This window comes from Alligator sinensis, unplaced genomic scaffold, assembly GCF_000455745.1.
Source record: "Alligator sinensis unplaced genomic scaffold, ASM45574v1 scaffold970_1, whole genome shotgun sequence".
NCBI lineage: Eukaryota > Metazoa > Chordata > Crocodylia > Alligatoridae > Alligator > Alligator sinensis.
The window spans coordinates 2,201,124-2,220,516 of record NW_005842094.1 but is presented as its reverse complement, the minus strand read 5'-3'; the positions used below and the strand labels follow the sequence as shown (position 1 = coordinate 2,220,516).

Here is a 19,393-nt window from a genome sequence, read left to right as displayed (position 1 = left end):
TCGCGATAATTGTCACGCTAATCTCTCTTAAATGGCATCTCTTTTTTTATTGTATTTAAAGTGTGGTTTGGCATGCCAGTTAGTCATCACTAGGGGTATCTACTCAACTGTGAGGCTTATAATGCAGAACACAGGAGTAATATATATTTCCCCACACTCCTTTGCGCTCTGGCTCACCCTGCTTCCCATCCCCAGCGAACAACTACTTCTCTGCCCCTGACCTGGAGCAGCCATCTAAACAAGTTAAAAGGCAGTTTGGTTCTCGTGCCTGTTCAGTTCTGTGCTGTTCTGCTGAGGCTGTTAAAAAAAAAGCCAGATTATGGTAGAGATGAAGGGGATTTTTTCTCCATAAGGAAACTGGGCTAAAGCCACCATGGACTAAATCCACAAAGGGCCTTTGGCAGGTAAATCCAATATTTAGGTGCCACTGAGATACGCCATGGTCCTCCTGCCTACCCTTCATGATCATCAGAACCTAAGGACATTGGGACAAGTTCCCAATGCACCTACATTTCTATGGCTGGCATGTCCAATACCACCCAAGTCCTCACCCACCAAGCTGCGTCACCAATTAGAAAAAGGAAAACTGTTTGGAGGTCATTCAGTTAATTCTGAAACGTAGGTTGTGGCTGTCAAGGTAGCCTAAAGAGTTTTGGTTAACTCTTAGTTAGAGAAGTTCTGAGGAAGGGATAAGTCCACTCCTGGGTTCTCTTTGAAATAATATGTGCTTGCTTGTCATCTCCACTAGATGGACCTTGTGGAATGGTACATGCCAAAATGTTTACCACAACTCGAAATCTGTGTATAACACACAAAGCTTCTGTGGCATCCCATAAAGTTCATTAATTTTTTGCTCTCAAATTAGACAACAAGTGTTTCTTTGACTGCTGTTTTTACTTCCTTACCCATGAATCCTCAATCACTATATTCTTTGTCAAAAATCGGACTATTAAATTGTTCGTTAATACTTACAAAAATATGTTGAAAGACAGTGATGGTATCGACCTCCATAAGGAGGTCAACACATTCTAAAATTGCGTATTTAGATGTGCAGATCTTTGGATCAAGCCGTTGTGGTGGTGCAAGGACTCAGACTTACATATATGTAACCAGAACATAAAGATTCTGCAAAATTAAATCTAGGTGGGTATTAAGCTGAACTCTTTAGCAGGTACTTAGCTATGCTGTGGATCCCATTTCTGCAAAGGTCCAGATGCTGATGGCATCCATTATAGCCAGCAATGGTTTCTATTGTATATCCTCTCAATATATGGCATGCATTCATAATTCCCATTCCTGTGAATGAGAATTCATTGTGTACAGTTACCACAGTACAATGAATAACCTGCTCTGGACTTCTGTGGTGAAGGAGCACCTGTCAGCTGTGGTGGTGAAGGAGCACCACACCAGCTGTGTGGTGTCAGGAGCACCAGAGCTCAGTCCACCTCTGTTAGGAGCCCACCCTGAAAAAAGAACTTTAAAAGGACCGTGCTCATTTCCTGCAATAAGTAGTCATTTAATTAAAGAACAAAATTAACAAGAATCAAAAATGCTGCAGCTGTGTTTTTTGTTAGACATTATATAAAAAAGAAAGAAATTATAATACATTAAATCATTTTGTATAACATGAACTTAAGGGTTTTACAAACGAATTTTGAGAAGTTCCAAATGTCTTGTCAACATAATACTGAATGACAGCGTGTCATGTCCATTATGTCAGCGGCCTTGGAATGGGAAAGCCTGTACATGCACAACGTCTCCTTTTCCAAGATATGCTGCAAAACAGTTTAAAACAAGTGTTTCAAGGAGAGCAGTAGGTTCCTTCAAGTAGTTTTACTTCAATCTTTTAGCTGATCCTCCCACCCCACAGGCCGTCACTTTTTAGGCATCAAAGAGTGAAGTACGTCCTCTGGTATCTCCTCTTGTATGTAAGTGCTGCAGAGTCTTCACCTGCAGAGTCCTTCTTTCCCATAAACATCAGGTTGTCGTGAACTGAACTTCAGGGAAAGACCTTTTTACATTCCCTTGTGTGTGTTCAGCGGCGGTATCAAAAAGTAAAGACATTCTTCTCAGAAGAAAATCTCTATGGTCTGTGAAATCTAGAGTAAAAAAAAAGCAAAACATCTTTGTAGCATTATTGTTTTACATTAAATACTTTGTTGTAGCAGAAAATAGTGAAAAATTGTTTTAATGTGCTCGTTCCGTTCAGGGGCTTGTCCACACTGCAGTCACTGACAGTCATACTTAGTGTTTTACACAACTTTGAACCTGACTGGGGGAGGGCACCCGCAGAAGCCGCTGACCCTGTCGAGGGGGACACCAGCCCTACCAACAGCATCAGTATTGGCCATCGGGGAAGGGGGGGGTGGGGGGACCCTGGCCCTGTCAGGGGGCGCACATGCACCCCCTACCAGACGCCTATGCTTTGAACTACTGGTGGCTAGCCTGTTGATGTCTGTGTGTCCTCTGATCCTGTCAGCTATGCCAAGCTGGTACTTGGAGCATCTTGAGGTAGAAGAGCGAGCTGACTGGGAAGGGGGCACTCAGACCTCTGAGTCTGTGTTGGCCCCCCACCTTGGGCATTTCTTTTCCTGGCTGAGATGTAAATCCCTAACCGTTTGTTGTACAGTGCCATTAATCGTAAGCAGGAGGAATACTTAACCCTGGGATTCTGGCCAGATTCCAAAATGTGTCATTTTAATCTGCCTAATTAAAGTTCCCAGTTTGTTTCAATTAGATAAAATATCTATCACTTCCAGACCTGATTTGTCACCTCTCAATTTTCTGCATATCATTTTATCAGAAGCCTTGTAGCATAAATTCTAGTTTTGGAATATCCCAAGAACCTTAACAAATATCCAGCCTGGTGCCTGGGATTGAAGAATGGGATTTATAAAAGTTTGGGAATATGTTTGTGCACCCAAAGAGAAACCAACTAGCAATGAAAAGATTTCCTTATTTTTGCTCAACACTGGGTGCGTCTACACATGCGTCTAAGCAGATGTAGCCTAAAATCACCATTTTTAAGGCGTATTAAAGGCACGTGTCTACACGTGCGTGCCCTTAGTGTGCCTTAATAATGGCAATTTAAGGCTATGTGACCCTAAATTTAACACTTGCAAAAAGCAGGTATCAAATTTATGCATGAATAGCTAAGCTGCACTAGCGCATGTGTAGACATGCTAAATGTTCATTAACGCAGCATGCATCAATGGATAGACACTGCATTAATGCACATTAGTGTGTCTGCACATGCACTAACATGACAGCTATTCGCACCTAAATTTAATGCGCGTTAGCACATCCACATGTAGAGGCACACCTAAATCATGTTAATGTGCCTTAAGCAAAGGCATATTAAGTTTAGGCGCACGTAAGTACAGGTGTAGACATGCCCACTGTTTCCAGTGCAAACTAGAGCCTCACAGTTTAAGTAGAACCATTCATCTGCCTTAACCCATGTGCTGTTTTCTCACCCCAGAACCTCTTGTGTGTAATCTCTAGCCATGGCCTCTTAAGTCACAGGTGCAAGTAATTCATTTTGAGCAGGGTTTGGGGGAAATTTGGGGGTCTCCTCAACAGGCACTAATCTACCATTAAAAACAGTATTCAAGCTGAAGAAGAAGTGCTTTGTGTTCCATGGTAAAGCTTTCTCAGCATTATTAGACCCACATGGGAGCAAAGTATTCTGTCGATTCAGAGCTCAAAAGGACTATTCCCGTAGGTAACGGAAAATAAATAACTGGGAAACTGACCTTGTCAAATGCTTGCTTGATGCATGTACTTCCATTTCATTACTTTTGTATTCATTTAGCTCTTTACGAATTGCTGCCTAGGAATTTAAAATTGAACACGATTAGCAAATAATTTTATTTATAGGCCTCAACAGGACACACAAAATGAGCAGAACAGCAATTCCTTGCAAAGTTTATAACGGACCATATGCAGCGGAGCCAGCAAGACCCAATATTTGAGTTATGTGATTTCCCTCCATGCTGACTGGTCACTGTCGTCAGAGACAAAGACACGCTGCCACCAAGGGCATCACTGTTAGGCTGCCGTTGTAACCCCTTTATAGAAGCAGTCATGGTGGAACCTGAAAGCATAATGCTCGTTTCCCAACACTTAGTGAGGCTCTGGTTTATTTAGGGAGCAGGCACAGACATTACCCAGCCAGCAAGTGGCCTGTTGAAATTTAGAGAATTTCTATAAGTAAAAGTCAGACGGCAGCTGGGTTGTCACAACATGCAAATGTTGGGCCTGATTCTGCTGCCCTTTCAGCATGGGAGGCCACAGCGTCGTAAGCAAGGGCAAAAGTTTCCTTTTTGGTACATAACCCCATACAATCAGCACTGGGAAATGGAGTCAGTCCACTTCTCCAGATGACGACTGTTGATGGTCTTGGAATGTATTAAGTTGGTCTCATAAATTCTTATATGTTGAATTTTCTAATTCAGTTACCTGAGCTCATGAGGATTTAATATACAAGCATGTGTCAGATCAGAGGTTTGGTTTATTGGAAGAAATAAATTTTCAAGGAGAAAGTAATGAAACATTTTCCTCGGCCCCTGAGCTGTGAATGCATGTTTATCAAGTAAACAAGGAAGCAGGGATAAAGGTTTAGCTGTACATTTACTTGAACCATAAGAGATGATCAGGCAGGACAAAGGATTGCTTGAACTGTGGCACCAGGATAAAATCCCAGCATCACATTTCTTTTTATGGATTGACAGTGATTCAGAATTTAACAACCTGAACTACGACCTGGTGTGAGTTACTGATGTCTACAGAGATACAACTGCTCACACCACGTTTAAGTTCGGCACAAAGTCCGCTGAGGGGTGCTTCAGGCTGCATGAACAAATGGAAGGGCAGAATTTGACTTAAATTCTCATTTAGTTCCCAACTGCGCTCCGTCCTTTGCAGAATCACGTGGGAGCAGGGAGGTACCTATTATGCAAGAGTTCTGTTATAAAGCAAGTATGTGGTGTGTTTTTAATGAGTTTCTCCAGAAAAGTAAGTGCAGCAAATCTCAACAACCTTCAGGCATGTTTCCCATTTTGCAAACACTACTGTACATGGCCAAGGGCACTTCAACTAAGGGGAAACAGCAAATAAAAACACTTTTGTCTTCCTATCAGAATCCTCTAAAGTCACTTACGCTTTTCCTATATATTTTCTTTCCTTATTGGGAAACGCTCCAGCGTGTGTGGGAGTGAAGAAAACACATCTGATTTCCAGGATAAAGCACTGAGTAATCCAGTCCTACATTTGCCACTCTATCCAGTAATTATCTCAACAAGTCCAATTGTTTTCCCTGCCTATGACAATCTCGAGCCAAAACTTTAAAGCCTCCTTATTGAGCAACGAGTCTAGCCTGATGCAAACCAAGCCCTTTCTTCACCCCTTTTCTTGCTTAAGCATGAAACCCAAGGTTATTTAATATTGTAAATCAGATATAAAGAATGGGATGTGGCAGGCATATGATGGGGCAAACAGGAGTACTCTAGTTAGAATAGCTCTTTTCAAGGCTAATGTAATTGTGGATCAAGCTTTTCTTGGGAATTTATAGGTAACAAAGTAACTTGGGGTGAATGTAATCACTGTTTTGTCCTGAGTAACTTTGTGAGTAAGAGATAGTAAAGTCCTGGGGGACACAAGCAAGCCCAGGAGAGATTATGCAAAATTCTGCATACCAGGCTTTTTTCGAGACATTGAGGGTTTTAAAAGCATTTACGATATGAAAAAGGCATTTTTGCAGCCCGTAGTCAAGGTAGTCACTGCATGCTACATATACTGGGGTGCTCAGTTAAATCTATCCCACCGATCCCTGCCTTAAGAATCTCATGTGTTTCTGTGTTTAACTCCTAATGACAATTTTGAGAGAGAGGAAACAAATTCCTTTGTATTGTATGCAGCCCTGTTACCTTCAGAAGCAAGAATGTGGTTTAGGAAGGGCACTGAGCACTCGGTTTCACTTGAAGGGAACACACTTGCTCCAGCGAGTATTAACCAGCGTATCGAGACCCACTAATTACAGTGTTGCTTACACGACCTGGTGCACCACCGATGCAACGTGAACAAAAGGATCGCAGTTGGCTTCATTATATGTATACCTTATCTGCTGCTGACAGTCTTGTCCAAGGTTTATCTGCTCGTCTGTCATAGTCCTGTGCTTTTGCCACTTCCACATAATCGCTGAATCGAATTAAGATTTTTCTGTCTCTTAGTTCATCGACTGTCGGTCTCTGATTGAGCTGTAGTAACAGGCAGAGTAAAGAACATGTCAATACAAATCAAAGTAGGACGGAGACAAGTATGCAATCATTTTGTTTCTTAATTTGGGTGGTGCATTTGTTGCATACGAGACAACTATTAACCCCAGCTTCTGAAAAGATTTCTTTTTAATCCACGCATATGTAATGCCCAGGAAAAATGGGATGTGCTGCAGAATCTGCTCTCATTTACATGGATGGGCATTCAGAGTAAGCTTGACTTTCCTTGTGCTGTCACCACAGGGATTTACTTGTACCCTTCACAGTATTAGTGTTATGACAGTAAAGATGGGTCAAAGCGGTTGAGGGGTACTGTTCAATGGCTTTACAACAGATTTGGCAGGAACATGCTGGAACACTGAACTTCATAAAGCTGCTCTTAGAGTGCGATTAAAGTTGTCACAATGAATTACAACATAGGGATTCTTCTACCAAAGTTACTGGCAGAGCTCCGGTCCCCAGACCCATTACCAAATTTTGTCTTTGTGCGTATGTACACATGCACTGACCCCAGCAGAGATGCCTGCAAATTAAACAGGGGCAAGATCAGACCTAGAACCTGCCAATGCCTTCAGATGAAAAGGTCTACAAAGAGAGCCTGCGGGCAGGAACACACCTGCTGCTCAGCAGGGAGTCGGCTCACTCCCGCATTCGCATTGCTACCGAGCAGGCAGGAACTGCTTGCCTGGCAATATAGTTGCAAAATATGCAGTATGTGGGCAAATGATCACAGACTAGCTGATTTTTGGTTTTTATATACATTTTCCATTAGGCTGTCGCATACTGTCGTCATCACTTAAAGACACAGCATTTGTCCACAATGACCTGATCTATTGCGGTTATTTTCCATTTCGGGCACCAGATACCATGGTGGACAAATACGAGCTTTTCCACAGTGATCACCCCACAGCTGGCTGGCGTAACATTCAGAAATTGTATTCCCCCTCCAGACTCCTAGCTTTGCATTAATGTTCAAAGAAGTGAATAAAAACAGTTGTAAGACTTTACCTTTCTTGTCAATCTCTGCTTGATTTCCCTTCTTTCTTCCTGTTCTGTTTGATCGTTTCTTTCTGCAGAAAATATAAAAAAAGAAACAACTTTCCTCATGTAGGAAGACCAGCGACATGTAAAATATCCAAGCCGTAAAAATGACAATACAGAAAAATGTGCTGCTATTCCTTAGAGCCTCTGCATTCCTAGGGCTGTCCTTGGTGTACCTGCCTGGTGTCTGGGCAGAGTGCGGCACTACTCCGCAGCAAGGGTGAACGTGCGTTTGTGCCCGTGTCAGCTTTTCCACTGACCTAACCTCCAATTCCAATGAGCTTTTAATATACGTAAAGCAGCCAATCCGATTCTTTGGTTTTAGCAGGAAAGTGAGGGCATTTTAAAATGATTAATGACAAAGCGTAACGCCGTCCGGTCATGTAGCTCTTATAAAATGGTGAAATGTTGAACTGAACATGCTCAGGGAAAGCACGTTCTGTGTGAGCCAATTCTCAGGCTACGTATTTTGCGGGTTCCCTTGCTACAACCGTCACCTTTAGCTTGAACCCATTCTTTTTTTCCTCTGCCACATTCAATACAGTCTCTTTATACTCCAGGGTTTTCTTTTGTAATGTTCGATTCCAACCGAAGCCAGCCTGCTTTTGTGTGTTGTGACTATTAACATTCAAGCCGTGATAACTCCTACACACTGGATCTAAAAATAGACTGGAGTTGCTGTAACACTGTGTGAAATATATCCCTTGCCTTGGGATACAAGTTAATGGATTTTCTATTTCTAGTCCTATCTGTTACTAAATTAAGACTCAAAGCCCGTAACCTGAACAAAGCTGGGGACCCAGAGAAAAGCTATTTAACCATTCAGTGATTCCCTCGATTCCCTGTAATTCGGTGTAATTATATCTTGTCGCTTAAGCAGAAGCACATTCTGTTGGACGTTTTTAGTGTTAAATCGCAAGGATGATTTCATGCGACTGCAAGAATAGACCAGCACTGTAGACAAGTTCCTAAAAAGGCAATCTTGAGAAATGAACTTTTTTCCCCCTATTTTTATATTCTTTAGATGACACTGAAATTGAACCATGGGGATCTTTTTAAAGCCAATTAACAGTGGCATCTCTGCAGAGGCATGTGCGTAACTATTTCCTCTGAAAAAACAAGCTTTATGTCAATTAATGTCCCATCAGAATACAGTCACCATGGGTTTTACATGGGGACGGCTTGGTCTTCTAAGAGGAAACGCACATACGCAGAGGTGGTGGGATGATGTGTTTCTCGTAGTTTTGAAATGCTCAGCATGCATCCTTGCCTCTTCCTGCCCTGACACATTCGGAGAAACTCAGCCCAGACTTTGTGCTGAAAGACAGCGCTGTAGCAATTGTGGAAATAGGAAACACAACTTGTCAGGCAAGCAGAGCTGAATTCCTGGTCCACTGTCCCCACGTGCAGGCAGAAAATGGTAGCAGAGATATCACCAAATGGAAATGGTCCAGATGAAAATTTAGGGAGGTTTTCACAACATCATCACACCGACTGTGCTTAAGTCTATTCATTGGTAAACGGTTGGCTTTAACACCATCGCTCTCAATGCAGCGAGGCCCCCGATTACAGTGTGCCGTGCAGAAGTGTCGTTCGCATCCCTCCACATGAGTTACTTAGGGGGCTCTAAGCTATGCGTGACACTGAAACAATCAGCTGTGTCAGGTCATGCAGCGGAGATGCTTCGGTCTGATACCACAGGAGCTGCCTGTTTGACTCTGAATGTCAACATCCTGCTCGCACGTCTCTGTGACCTTCTGGGATTTCCCTTCAGTTTGAGCACCCAGTAGCTGGCTGTCATGCTCTGAGCTGTACTAGCACTCTTACTATATTTAAAGCTGCAGGAATTAAAAGATCAATGAGATTATAAGAAAGTGTTCTTTTTTTTTTTAAGTACTTCTTTTATCCCAGAGTCATGTCCATGAGGGAGATAAGAGCCATAACTCTCCTAATCCCATGAACTCCCTTTTAAAATAGCATAATAGCAGCTGTTCAGCAATTACATGGTGCTTTGCATCTTGAAAGGCTTGTACAAACATGAACTAATTAATCCTTAGAACATCCTTTGGGGTAGCATTACTGCCATCAACAGTATTATGCATAGCTACGACCCATTACTGCCTTCAGACTCAGACCTGCAAACTCTTCCAGCTCACGATTTCAATTGGGGTATTTCCTTTGCTAAGATTTTGCAAGATCAAGTCCAACCAATGGGAAGTCAGTGTTGGCACCCCCACGATCAAGGAGAAAGTTCACCGATTCTCAAACTGACTCCATGCAAACTGTTAACTTTCCCTGGCATGCACCCTCAAGCCTGTGGTGACGTTAGTTCTGTGCCAAGCAGCTACGCTTTATCAAAGGGAAAGGGAAATAAAATAGAAGAGGACAGCCTCTGATGTCAGATGAACCAGTGTCGATCTGGAGTAACTGCCCTGAAGACAATGGATTTAGTTCACCTGTGTAGCCACTCAAATAAGACCTAGGTTTAGCCTACCTAGCATTTAGGACCTATCTTTAACTCTCTTTACCTTCCTTTTTGCTTCATCTCCACCTCTGTGCTCATTAATGAATGCAACACTTTTTTTTAGTCAGCTTAACCTACAGTAAGGCTACATCCAACATACAGCAACAAGGAAACATAACTGATAAGGACCAGATTTTCACAAGACCTTATCTCTGATTCAGGAAACCCAACCGAAGGGAGCAGCTTTTCAGTGGGAGAAGCTGAATGCTTGGCTCTTTGGAAAATCCGACCCCTTATGTCTTAGAAACCTTAGTTTCATTCTTTCTCTTCAGAGGGCGGGGGGTTGAGATGAGATGGCTTGCTCTGTTTATATGTCACAAGTATATGTGTTGGTTGTGATTTGAAAATATATAAATGCTTGTGTGGGCGTGCTCTCAGTATGGCTAATTTGAAACAACTCGGCCTGTCACAGGTATGTTCATAAAATATTCTTGAGCTGACCATGGACCCACTCTTCTGTTCACACTGAAACAACAACTCCATCGACTTCAATAGGAGTAGCAGCAGATAAACTTGGCAGGATAAAAGTGACAAGGAAGAGAAAGCACCCAGCAATTCAAGTCTTCCCAAACTCTGCTTATGCTTTTGTAATCTGTGTATTCTGTAATCGCTGTCATCTCTGGTTATGCTGCTATTTCCCAGCATATGGTGAATGTCCCAGGAGAATATGTAACATAAATAATTCAACTTTATAAAGATGCTTCCTAAATGCAAAGCATTCAGAAAAATTAATTTCTCCCCAGGAAGGATTTTCCTGTGTGTAAATTGAGCAAGACGCAGCTTAGTGCTGAATGGCTTGTGTCAGACACCTGCAGAACTCATCAGGTTGGAGCAGTGGTTTTCAAACTGTTCGGTGGACCCCAGGGGCTCTGCGATATGTCATCGGGTGGTCCACAAAGAAATTGGGGGCAATGACAAAGCAGGCCAGGTCACCTGGCCCTGTGTCAGGTCACGTGGCCGGTGGACGCAGGGGTAGAGGCTCCACAGCACGAGAAGTGATAGGAAAGGGGTCTGTGACTTTTTAGGAAGTTTGAAAACCGCTGGATTGAAGCATCAGGCCCAGCTCTGTGACATGAAATTATGATGGAAATAGGCGAATTATTAAGATAATGTTTCCTAGAAAATTGTCTGAGCTAAAAGCCAAGCAAAGCCCTGCTTTAGGAAAAGAGAAACGTGGCCTGTTCGGTTTTCAACCAGAAGCAGATGCCTGTTCCTCACATACTACTGCTGTGTTACATTTCCGCTGCTCAAATGCACCAGGATCACAACAGAAGTTGTGATCTTTTCCCTTAAAATAGAGGCCTTCTCACCTCTCCAAATCTGCTGCTACTTGTTACACAAACAGTGTTCGGGGCATTCCCTCTTCCCGTCAGCAAGGGCATCCCTCACTAAATGCTCATGCCTGATCCCGCCTCCCCATTGAGCACCCTCCTCTTACAGGAAAGGCTTAGTTACTAGGGCTGTGTGAATCTTCGGTCCCTGATTCGATTCAACAGAGATTCAGCCCAATGTGGTGGCCGAATCTCCGAATCCGAATCGAATCAGAGGACCCTTTAATCTCTCCAAATCGAATTGGAACCCTCCAAATCAATTCAGGGAGATTCGGACAGATTTGGAAATTCAGACGCAAATATAACTTTAAATGTTTTTTCTGCATACCTCTAGGTAGCAGGGGCTCATGAGTACTGCGATGCTGGAGTGCATGGAGCATCCCACAGGAGTGCAGGGGGGTCCCCAGCGTGCTCAGCAGCAGACCCAGAAGTGGACCAGAAGCCCCCCTGGGTCAGTGACTGGTACCTTCTGGGTCTGGGGGGGCACCCGGGGTCCCCCTGTGCCTGATAGCTGAGCCAGGGAGGCGCAGGGGGGGGACCCCAGTGCACTCCCTGGTGGACCCGGAGGTGGACCAGAAGTACTTCCAGTCCACTTCTGGATTCACCGCCAAGCACATGGAGGGCCCCCCCACACTCCTGTGGGACACTCCATGCACCCCAGCATTGCAGCGATCACGAGCCGTGCCTGCTACCTGGAGCTACGTAGAAAAAACATTTAAAGCTGTGTCTATGTCCGAATCACTGATTCTCCAAATCAGCAGAATCTTCAGGTTCGGATTTGGCCGAATCGAATCGGAGAAAGTGATCCGAATCAACAAATCAAATCACTGTCCCCGATTCGGGCCAAATCCAATTCGCACACCCCTATTAGTTACAAATGTTTGCTTTGCTTTGCAAGATGTTCAGCCAAGGACCCTAGCAGCAGAGGCAACTAGATATAGAGTTTGATGCCCCTGTTTTATCTCCCGGTGGCTCTTCCTGGCTTACATTCAGATTCTATTATCATTAGAAAGGATCTGGCCTGATGTGGCCATCTGACTTGCTAGGAAAATCACTGTTCTGCCAGGATACTTGTGCATTTCATGCTGGGACAGATAGAGTTTAATTGCACCATGTTCTGTGATAGTCTGTAACATGCTAATGTGAGCACTTGTTGAACTGAGCTAAACTTCCTTCCTTGTACCTCCATAGCAGAGTGATCACAACCACAGGTCTTTGAAAACAGTGATGTGAATCAGTCCTTTTTTCTGCACTAAGTTGCCTTCAGCCAAGTGTAAATTATGACTCCTGCACCAGACCAGAAACGCAGAGCCCATACAAAATTAAAACTTTAGTTGTGACATTTATTACCAAGCAGGAAGTATGAATTTGTCTACAGAAAAGGAATGCTCCATAGAAATGTACTCAGTGGTTTCTACAAAACCATATAAAATACTATAAGGAAAATGAAACAATAGAAAATACTCACGTTTAAGTATATTTCTTCTTTCTAGCTCCTCCACGGCAGGTCTTTGGCTCAGTCGCCTGCGGAAAAACACTAAAATCACGTTTTGTACCATGCCTGTTCTTGCAAAAGTCTGCACTGCTCTGAGTTTGTGCTGGTGGTTTTCTCAGACAATCCTCTCCCGGCAGGGAAGAAGGGGAATCCTGAAAACTGGATTTTTTTGTTGTTGCTATTTTATTTGTCTCAAATGCCAGCAATGCAGATGAAGTTCTCGTCTATTTTGTTCTGCTCACAATACAATCCTTCCCAGGAACACACGTTCTTTTCATCCTGCCAGCTCAAGTCTGCCAAATGCCCTAGTAGTTAAATACACTCTTGAGGAGGTATTTAAGATAATGATCAAATGGGTTTCTCAGAAGTCTTCTGCAGCAATTGCTGTCCCCACTTTCAAATCATGGGAGCTTTTCTTAGTCTCACAAATATTATATCTTGACAAAACTCAGCCTTCCTAGAAATAAAGCCTCACAATGCAGGCGGTTTCCTGATTACAGAGATACGGCAAATCAATCCACTACTGCCTGCCGTTCATGTGCTGCTCTCAGCCTCATGCCGTCTGAAGCTGTCTTATGCAGTTTCACCTCCCCTTTCACTAGTGCTGCCTCAGGATTGAATCTTGAGATCATATGATTGGTGCCATAGTGATTTTATCCTGCATAATAAATGAGACTTCCCCGAGAGCGCCCGCTAATATCTGCAGAGAATCTCAGGTAATTGAACACCCACACACAGCGTTTACGGCTCCTGTGTTTGCTAGCTTTCAAATAAGAAACCGGCTGAGCGATAGGAAAGGGTTGGTGCTGATTTCTGGCCTGTATTCTGGCAATATGAGGGAGTTTCATTGTCTCCGCTGCAACGGATGCTTCAGTGTGGGATTCCCGAGACAAAGGACCGGCAGAAAAGGGGCAGGTCTGACGACCTGTGACGAGGGGGGAATTCTAAAACCGTTTCAGACAATTGTGCTTTATCAAATGCAAGCCAGGATCCCCGCTACCGGACACCAAAATGACGGGTTCATGTTTCTTGTGTTAGGTCCCTTGCAAGGGTTTGTCATCCCTCCTACAGAAATCACTCGCTTGTCACCGTAAGGGCTTGGGTGCACAATATACCCCAGCCACCTTCGTGGGTACTGCTTCTTTCTTTTTATCTTTTTTTTTTTTTTAATTAATTTTCCTAAAATTGATGACAGCATTAAACCGCGTTCTCAGGACCAGTGCCATGAATGTGAGGCGATTCCAATGACTTTGAGTTAGCTGCCCCTGATTTATATAAATGACAGCAACACTGGGACCCTCCGAACACCAATACTTGAGGACCGACCCCTGGCCCTGGCTTGAGTCATTTTTCCTGCCAACCACTCAGTGGCTCTCTGATTTCAGGGAGTCTCGGGATTTCCCTTTACGCTCTGAGGGGCACATCCTTACCTGGTGCACTTTGGTATAATGCTGATATATGCTAGCACAGGATTTGGCCGTGTGTTTTTAATTCATGTAACCCCACTCCTCTACCCCCACTCCCATGTGTCTCAGAAACGATACAATTCCCCAGGTGTGTTTTGTTTCAAAGAGATGAATGTGCTTTTGTACAGGTCAAGGAAGACGGATTATTCTGGGGCTTATCTCCCCATCAAAGGTCCACCAGACCTGCTATTGAGACGCTTCCCCCCCACCCCCGCCACTTGAAATTACAACTTGTCCAAATGAGATTTATACTATCTCACAGAAACTGTATGTTAACCTGGAGAATTAAAAGCCTAAGATTGACTGAAGCAGAGCTATGAGCACTTATGAATATTAATGTTTGGTGCATTGACGTATATGTTGGAGTAAAACCCCTTATTTTAAAACAAAAATCCTGCAGGCAAGAAATGGCAGGTAAATCCTCCGCTGTTAGGCTGGCATCCCCTCAGATACACGCGCTGTGACCTCTTCTCCCCAGATGTCAAGTGCAGGAAAAGAGGGACAGAGGGAAGGCTTCTTTATGCATCAGCAACTGCAACCAGTTTGTTTTCAAACGTGGCACCTGAATTCCCAGGCACCTGCCAGGCCCAGCGTTTCAGGCTGGTCTGCACACACTCCCAGCTGGCACAGGTCATTACAGCAATTGCAGAGGGGAAATGTTCATGCCAAGGGTCAGGCAAGCATCTAACTGAGCACCGTTGTCAGATAACCCTTCCACAAATCCTCATGACCCTGAGAGCTGGACCTGTAAGGGGGCTAGCTTCCCAGACATGGGGGGATGTGTACACCACTTACTTCTGTGGGGCTGAGGATGCCTGACCCACCCACTTCCCTCCCTGCCATCCAAGTCGAGCCCTGAAATGAGGCAGAGAAGGCAGCCTACGATGCCAGCCCCACTGCCATACTGAACCACACCAGAGACAGAGGTCTCAAGAGCAGCAGCGATGGTGTCCTCGTGGCAACTCTTTTCACGTTGAGCACATGCAGGGGGGAGAGAGCTGGCACACTTCTCCGCTGCATCCTCCACAGCACTGCTTACACGGGCCTGGGAAGGGCAGTGCCAGATGACACGCTCAGCTCAGCAGAGCTAGCAGGAGCTACGTGACCACCACAGCCAGGCAGCAAACCCCCAACAATAATGATTGAAAGGGCACCGGGGGCTATTTGCCTTGCTTTGGAGACTTTAAAAGGTCCTTGGGATCCATTTTCAAGTTTTTCTCTGTAACTGTGAGGGCTGGAAATGGACTTTACCCCACACAGCTAAGAATCCCACATAATACCATGACTCCAGCAGCTGGGGCATTAAGAAGAATGCCCTCTGTCACTGGCAGCACTGTTGATTTGGTGGTTACCCTGACACAAGGACATTTTCCTTGCATTTGTTGTCCCTTGTCTTGCTCGGCTGGCACGTAGGTCCAGGGGTCTATCTGCCTATCTACCCTGGCTCTGCATTGGCACAGTGGTACCGCAGCCCTTCTATAATGGGATGGAAAGGCCTCATCTGTGATCACTGCATGCACCTGGGGATCACAGCCAGCCAGCAAAGATGAAAGGTGCCAGCTGCTTCCCTACCTCAGCTCTGATTGGGAAAAAGGCAGGCAGCTGTGTGGCCCAGACAGGAGAAGAGGGAGTTCCTGGTTCTCTAACATCTTCAGAGAAGCCAGAGGACTAGAAGGACAGAATGGCTTCCTTGTGCTCTGGAGCAGCCTGGGTCTGTGAGTACTGGGGCCTGGGCCCTTTTCTCTGTATTGCAGAGTGGCTAAGTAAGCCTCCATAGGAGGAGTTTTACATGACACTGGGTTGGAGCAGGCTCTTCCCAGCTCAGAGAGGGCAGCTCCCAGTTTCTCCCTGAGTCACTCCCATTGATCCAGCACAGGCTGCCTTCAGCTGGGGGCAACCAGGGACCTCCCAAAGAAGGATGCTGCATCGTACCATGGCTGAACTGGCCTGGCCCCCAGTCCCTACCAGCTAGTCAACACCACTTGATTTTTTTTTTTCCAAGGAAGGGGTGCAGCCATCTTCCATTGTGGTAGCCTCCCCCATCCCCCCAAGGACTTCACCACCCCAGCTGGCCTAAAACCTCTACCCTGATTTACAACAGTTCAAGCAGAAATAAGCAAGGGATGAACATGGCTCTGAGACCTGGGCTCGGGTGAAATACCCTGGCCATGAGAGGGTATATTCTGTTCAGTGGTGCAGTTTAGGTGTATGCGCTTGAAACCATTTGTGTTTCTGCCCCGGGGGTTTCCACCTGGGGCACAGGAAGCTGACGGCCGCATCCCTACTTAGTATGCTGAGCTGAGCCACCTTGCACTGCACTCTGGTTGTCTCCCTCTTCCCCCAACACCCCGCTTGTTCTGGAGAAAACAACAGCAGGGGAAGGAAATACTGCTAATTTCCATGGGCAAAATGAGCTTCCTGAGACAGAGGCTGGCACGGTCCCCAGCAACACTGCCTTGGAAACTCCCTTTTGTGCAAAGACCACGAGCGTCACTTGGCCGTGGGAGGTGACTTCTCGGCCACGTTCCTCTTGGGAAGAGCAGGTTGCAAAGATTTGGCTCTTCGCAGGGAATGTTAAACACCTCCATAGGTTTATAAACATCAAGCAGTTTAAAGATTAAAAACAGGCTTTGAGTCGCAGTGGGGGAGCTCGTGCTAAGTAATTTTGGAGGACGGGGTGGACACTCACCAAGGGAAATCCTTTAAAAAGGTCAAAATTGACTGGTGGTGGACACGCTGTCACCACAAGCCACTGCGTAAAGAGCCAAAAGCTGTTTGTCTAAAAGCTCTGTTGAACATTAAGGGCTGGAAGAGTGTTAGAGATTTTCTTTTTTTTTTTTTTTTGAATGGATGTCCTGATGTGGTGGTCAGGTGGGGAGTTAATTAGTGCAGTGACTCAATCGGCCTCACCCTGCTCCATCTGCACCAGGGGTCCGCTCTGCAGTGAGGGACTTGGCCAGTGGCCAGTTGGAAAAGTGCAGGCTGGCAGTACCCATATCATGCCAGGTGCTTGGATGAGGCTAGGAGCTAACTGCTGATTGCAGCTGGCCTGCCAGATAACTTCAGGTAATTTGCTGCTAACAGCCTATTAGTGAGTGTAAAGGCTGAAAGCTGAGCCCAGCAAGGCCAACAGTCTCTCTGCTTTGGGTTTTTCCTGGACTCTGCTGCCCCAGAGGAGGCTAGACTCTCACAGTGACTTTGGCCAGAGTGGGAGGTCACAGCCATAAGTGAAATGGTCTGAGGCGTATGTTGGAGGCGGCACAGCACCTCTGCCACATCTGGCTTGTACTGTTCTGGCATAAATTATACCTGGACACCTGCCTGTTTTGGGTCTCCACAGTGAGCACCCGTAGAGCCCATTATGTGCCACAAAGGAACTAAACTCTGGATGTCAGTATTGTGAATCCCTCCTCAAGCAGAATGAGCCACTTCCAACTTGAAGCTTTTTTATTCCCCCACCATTCATTCTTCCCTGACAACTATCATTAAACTTGCAGGAACACTGAATATATTCAGCTCTTTCCAGCTGAGGATTTGGCTGGTATAGTCCCACTAATATGGCTATGGTAGATATGCCAGCTGAGGATTTAGCCTAGAGATTTAAGTTATTCCTTGACTTGGAGCCTTGGAAGTTGAAGGTTGTCAGAAGCAAACTTGAAAAGAGAATTTGCTCCACGACACTTCAATGTGGTTGAATTCAAGTAGCATATGAATAGCTGAGATGCTGTTTGAGATGCTAATGCCATTTTCCTATGAATCATACTTGGACACATGCAGCCTGCTTGTCTGATCACCTGTAGATGATGATTAAAATTTAAGGTAATGACCAAATGATTGGGTCCAAAATTTGGGCATGTTGCACTATTGTTTCACCCTCTGTTATGACTGATCTCTGATTCTTTTTTTTCCGGAGGCTCTGAGGAGATCCCAGAACTTGCTTTACCTTTTGGTTTGTGTCAAATTAATTCAATCCTTGAAAACTCCAGCCATTTTTCCCACTATTTATCAGACCTGAGCTTTCATAGTAAGCATGCCAGGTAGAAAGGGGCCTTTCAGGCCACTGAACATAATCCCCTGCATTTGCAGGCAAATCTTTGCAGACAAAGAGTCCTAATAACCATCCACTCCAGTTCCTCACATACCAAAATAAAATTGTGCCTGAAAATGTCCTCCAGTGTGACATGGATAAAAAGCAGAAAGGCGGGTACCGCCAGTGCCCTCCCACTGCAGTGGCAGAAAAATATGTTTGCTGGCATATGCTCAGAGGAGCCTCAGAAAAGGGCCATGCCTCATGCTCCAGAGAAGGGCAAGGACTCTGGGAGTCTGCTCATCTGACCTCTAAGGGAAAATTCCTTTCTGACCCCAAATCTTGATTTGAGTATTTGTCAGGAAATGGAAGCAAATGGGTCACTGCATAAGTGCATGTTTGCACCCACCTGTGGCTAATGCACCTTACTCACATATGCATTTCCAGTGAAGTCAGAGGGGTTGCTCATGAGAGTAAGAAAAATCAGATTTAGCCCCACATGTGCCATTACAAACTATCCTGCACAGCGGCCTGTGTTGTGTGCAGCAGGATGTGCCACATGCAGGTAACTCCATGCACTTGCTACCCTGTGAGCTAAGTCCAGTGCTGAGTTCTGAGAGTCGCAAGTGGATCTGTGTGAAACTTTCTACTCGCATGCACGTGACTGCCACGTAGCTCTTGCTAAGCACCGAGAAGGGCACACTGTTTGTCTGCTCTGTTTCTCTTAATGCCCACGTGCGTGCATCAGCTATGTAAAAAAGCAGGCTGCCTGCTGAGAAAATGAGTACAGTTCCTACTAGAGTGGCCAGTAGGAGGTTCCTTGCTAGCTCACCTGGTGGAGCTATCGCTGCCCTTTACCATAAGGCTGCCAGTTTGTGGTCCACCTAAGGTAACGTGCAGGACATCCTCATGAGTACAGACATTGGATCTGGCTTGCAGGAGAAACTGCTAATTGCCCGTCTCCTCTAGTGCTAGGTCACATGTTGGTAGGCTCAACAACACGCACAAACTCATGCGTGTCAGTCAATACATGCATCGCGTGGACAGCCAGTCGCCCCTTTTTACAGGAATCAGTCATGCTTAGGACTAGATCTGTATCATTATGCTGCTTCAGATGGGCAAAAGGGATAAACAGTAAATATCCTCTGCACACCAGAGATTCATAAAATATTTTAATCCCAGAACCTGCTCTCAGATCAGAGATGCATGAGAGGAGAGCTGTGACTTTATAACT

The 19,393-nt window shown here is 45.1% G+C and overlaps 1 protein-coding gene across 8 annotated transcripts in view; it reads right to left on the bottom strand.

The window, feature by feature from the left end:
• Positions 1–1,505: 1,505 nt before the first annotated feature.
• PHACTR3 (phosphatase and actin regulator 3) overlaps positions 1,506–19,393 on the bottom strand; it is a 163,298-nt gene continuing 145,410 nt past the window's right edge. For all 8 annotated transcript variants that reach the window (XM_025204684.1, XM_025204682.1, XM_025204683.1 and 5 more), the window contains 5 exons: positions 12,640–12,695; positions 7,284–7,345; positions 6,117–6,257; positions 3,756–3,832; positions 1,506–2,099 (listed from right to left, as the gene is read on the bottom strand). In XM_025204684.1, the coding sequence (XP_025060469.1) occupies positions 2,084–2,099; positions 3,756–3,832; positions 6,117–6,257; positions 7,284–7,345; positions 12,640–12,695 (352 nt within the window). In that variant the 3' untranslated portion in view covers positions 1,506–2,083. The remainder of the gene's footprint in view (positions 2,100–3,755; positions 3,833–6,116; positions 6,258–7,283; positions 7,346–12,639; positions 12,696–19,393) is intronic.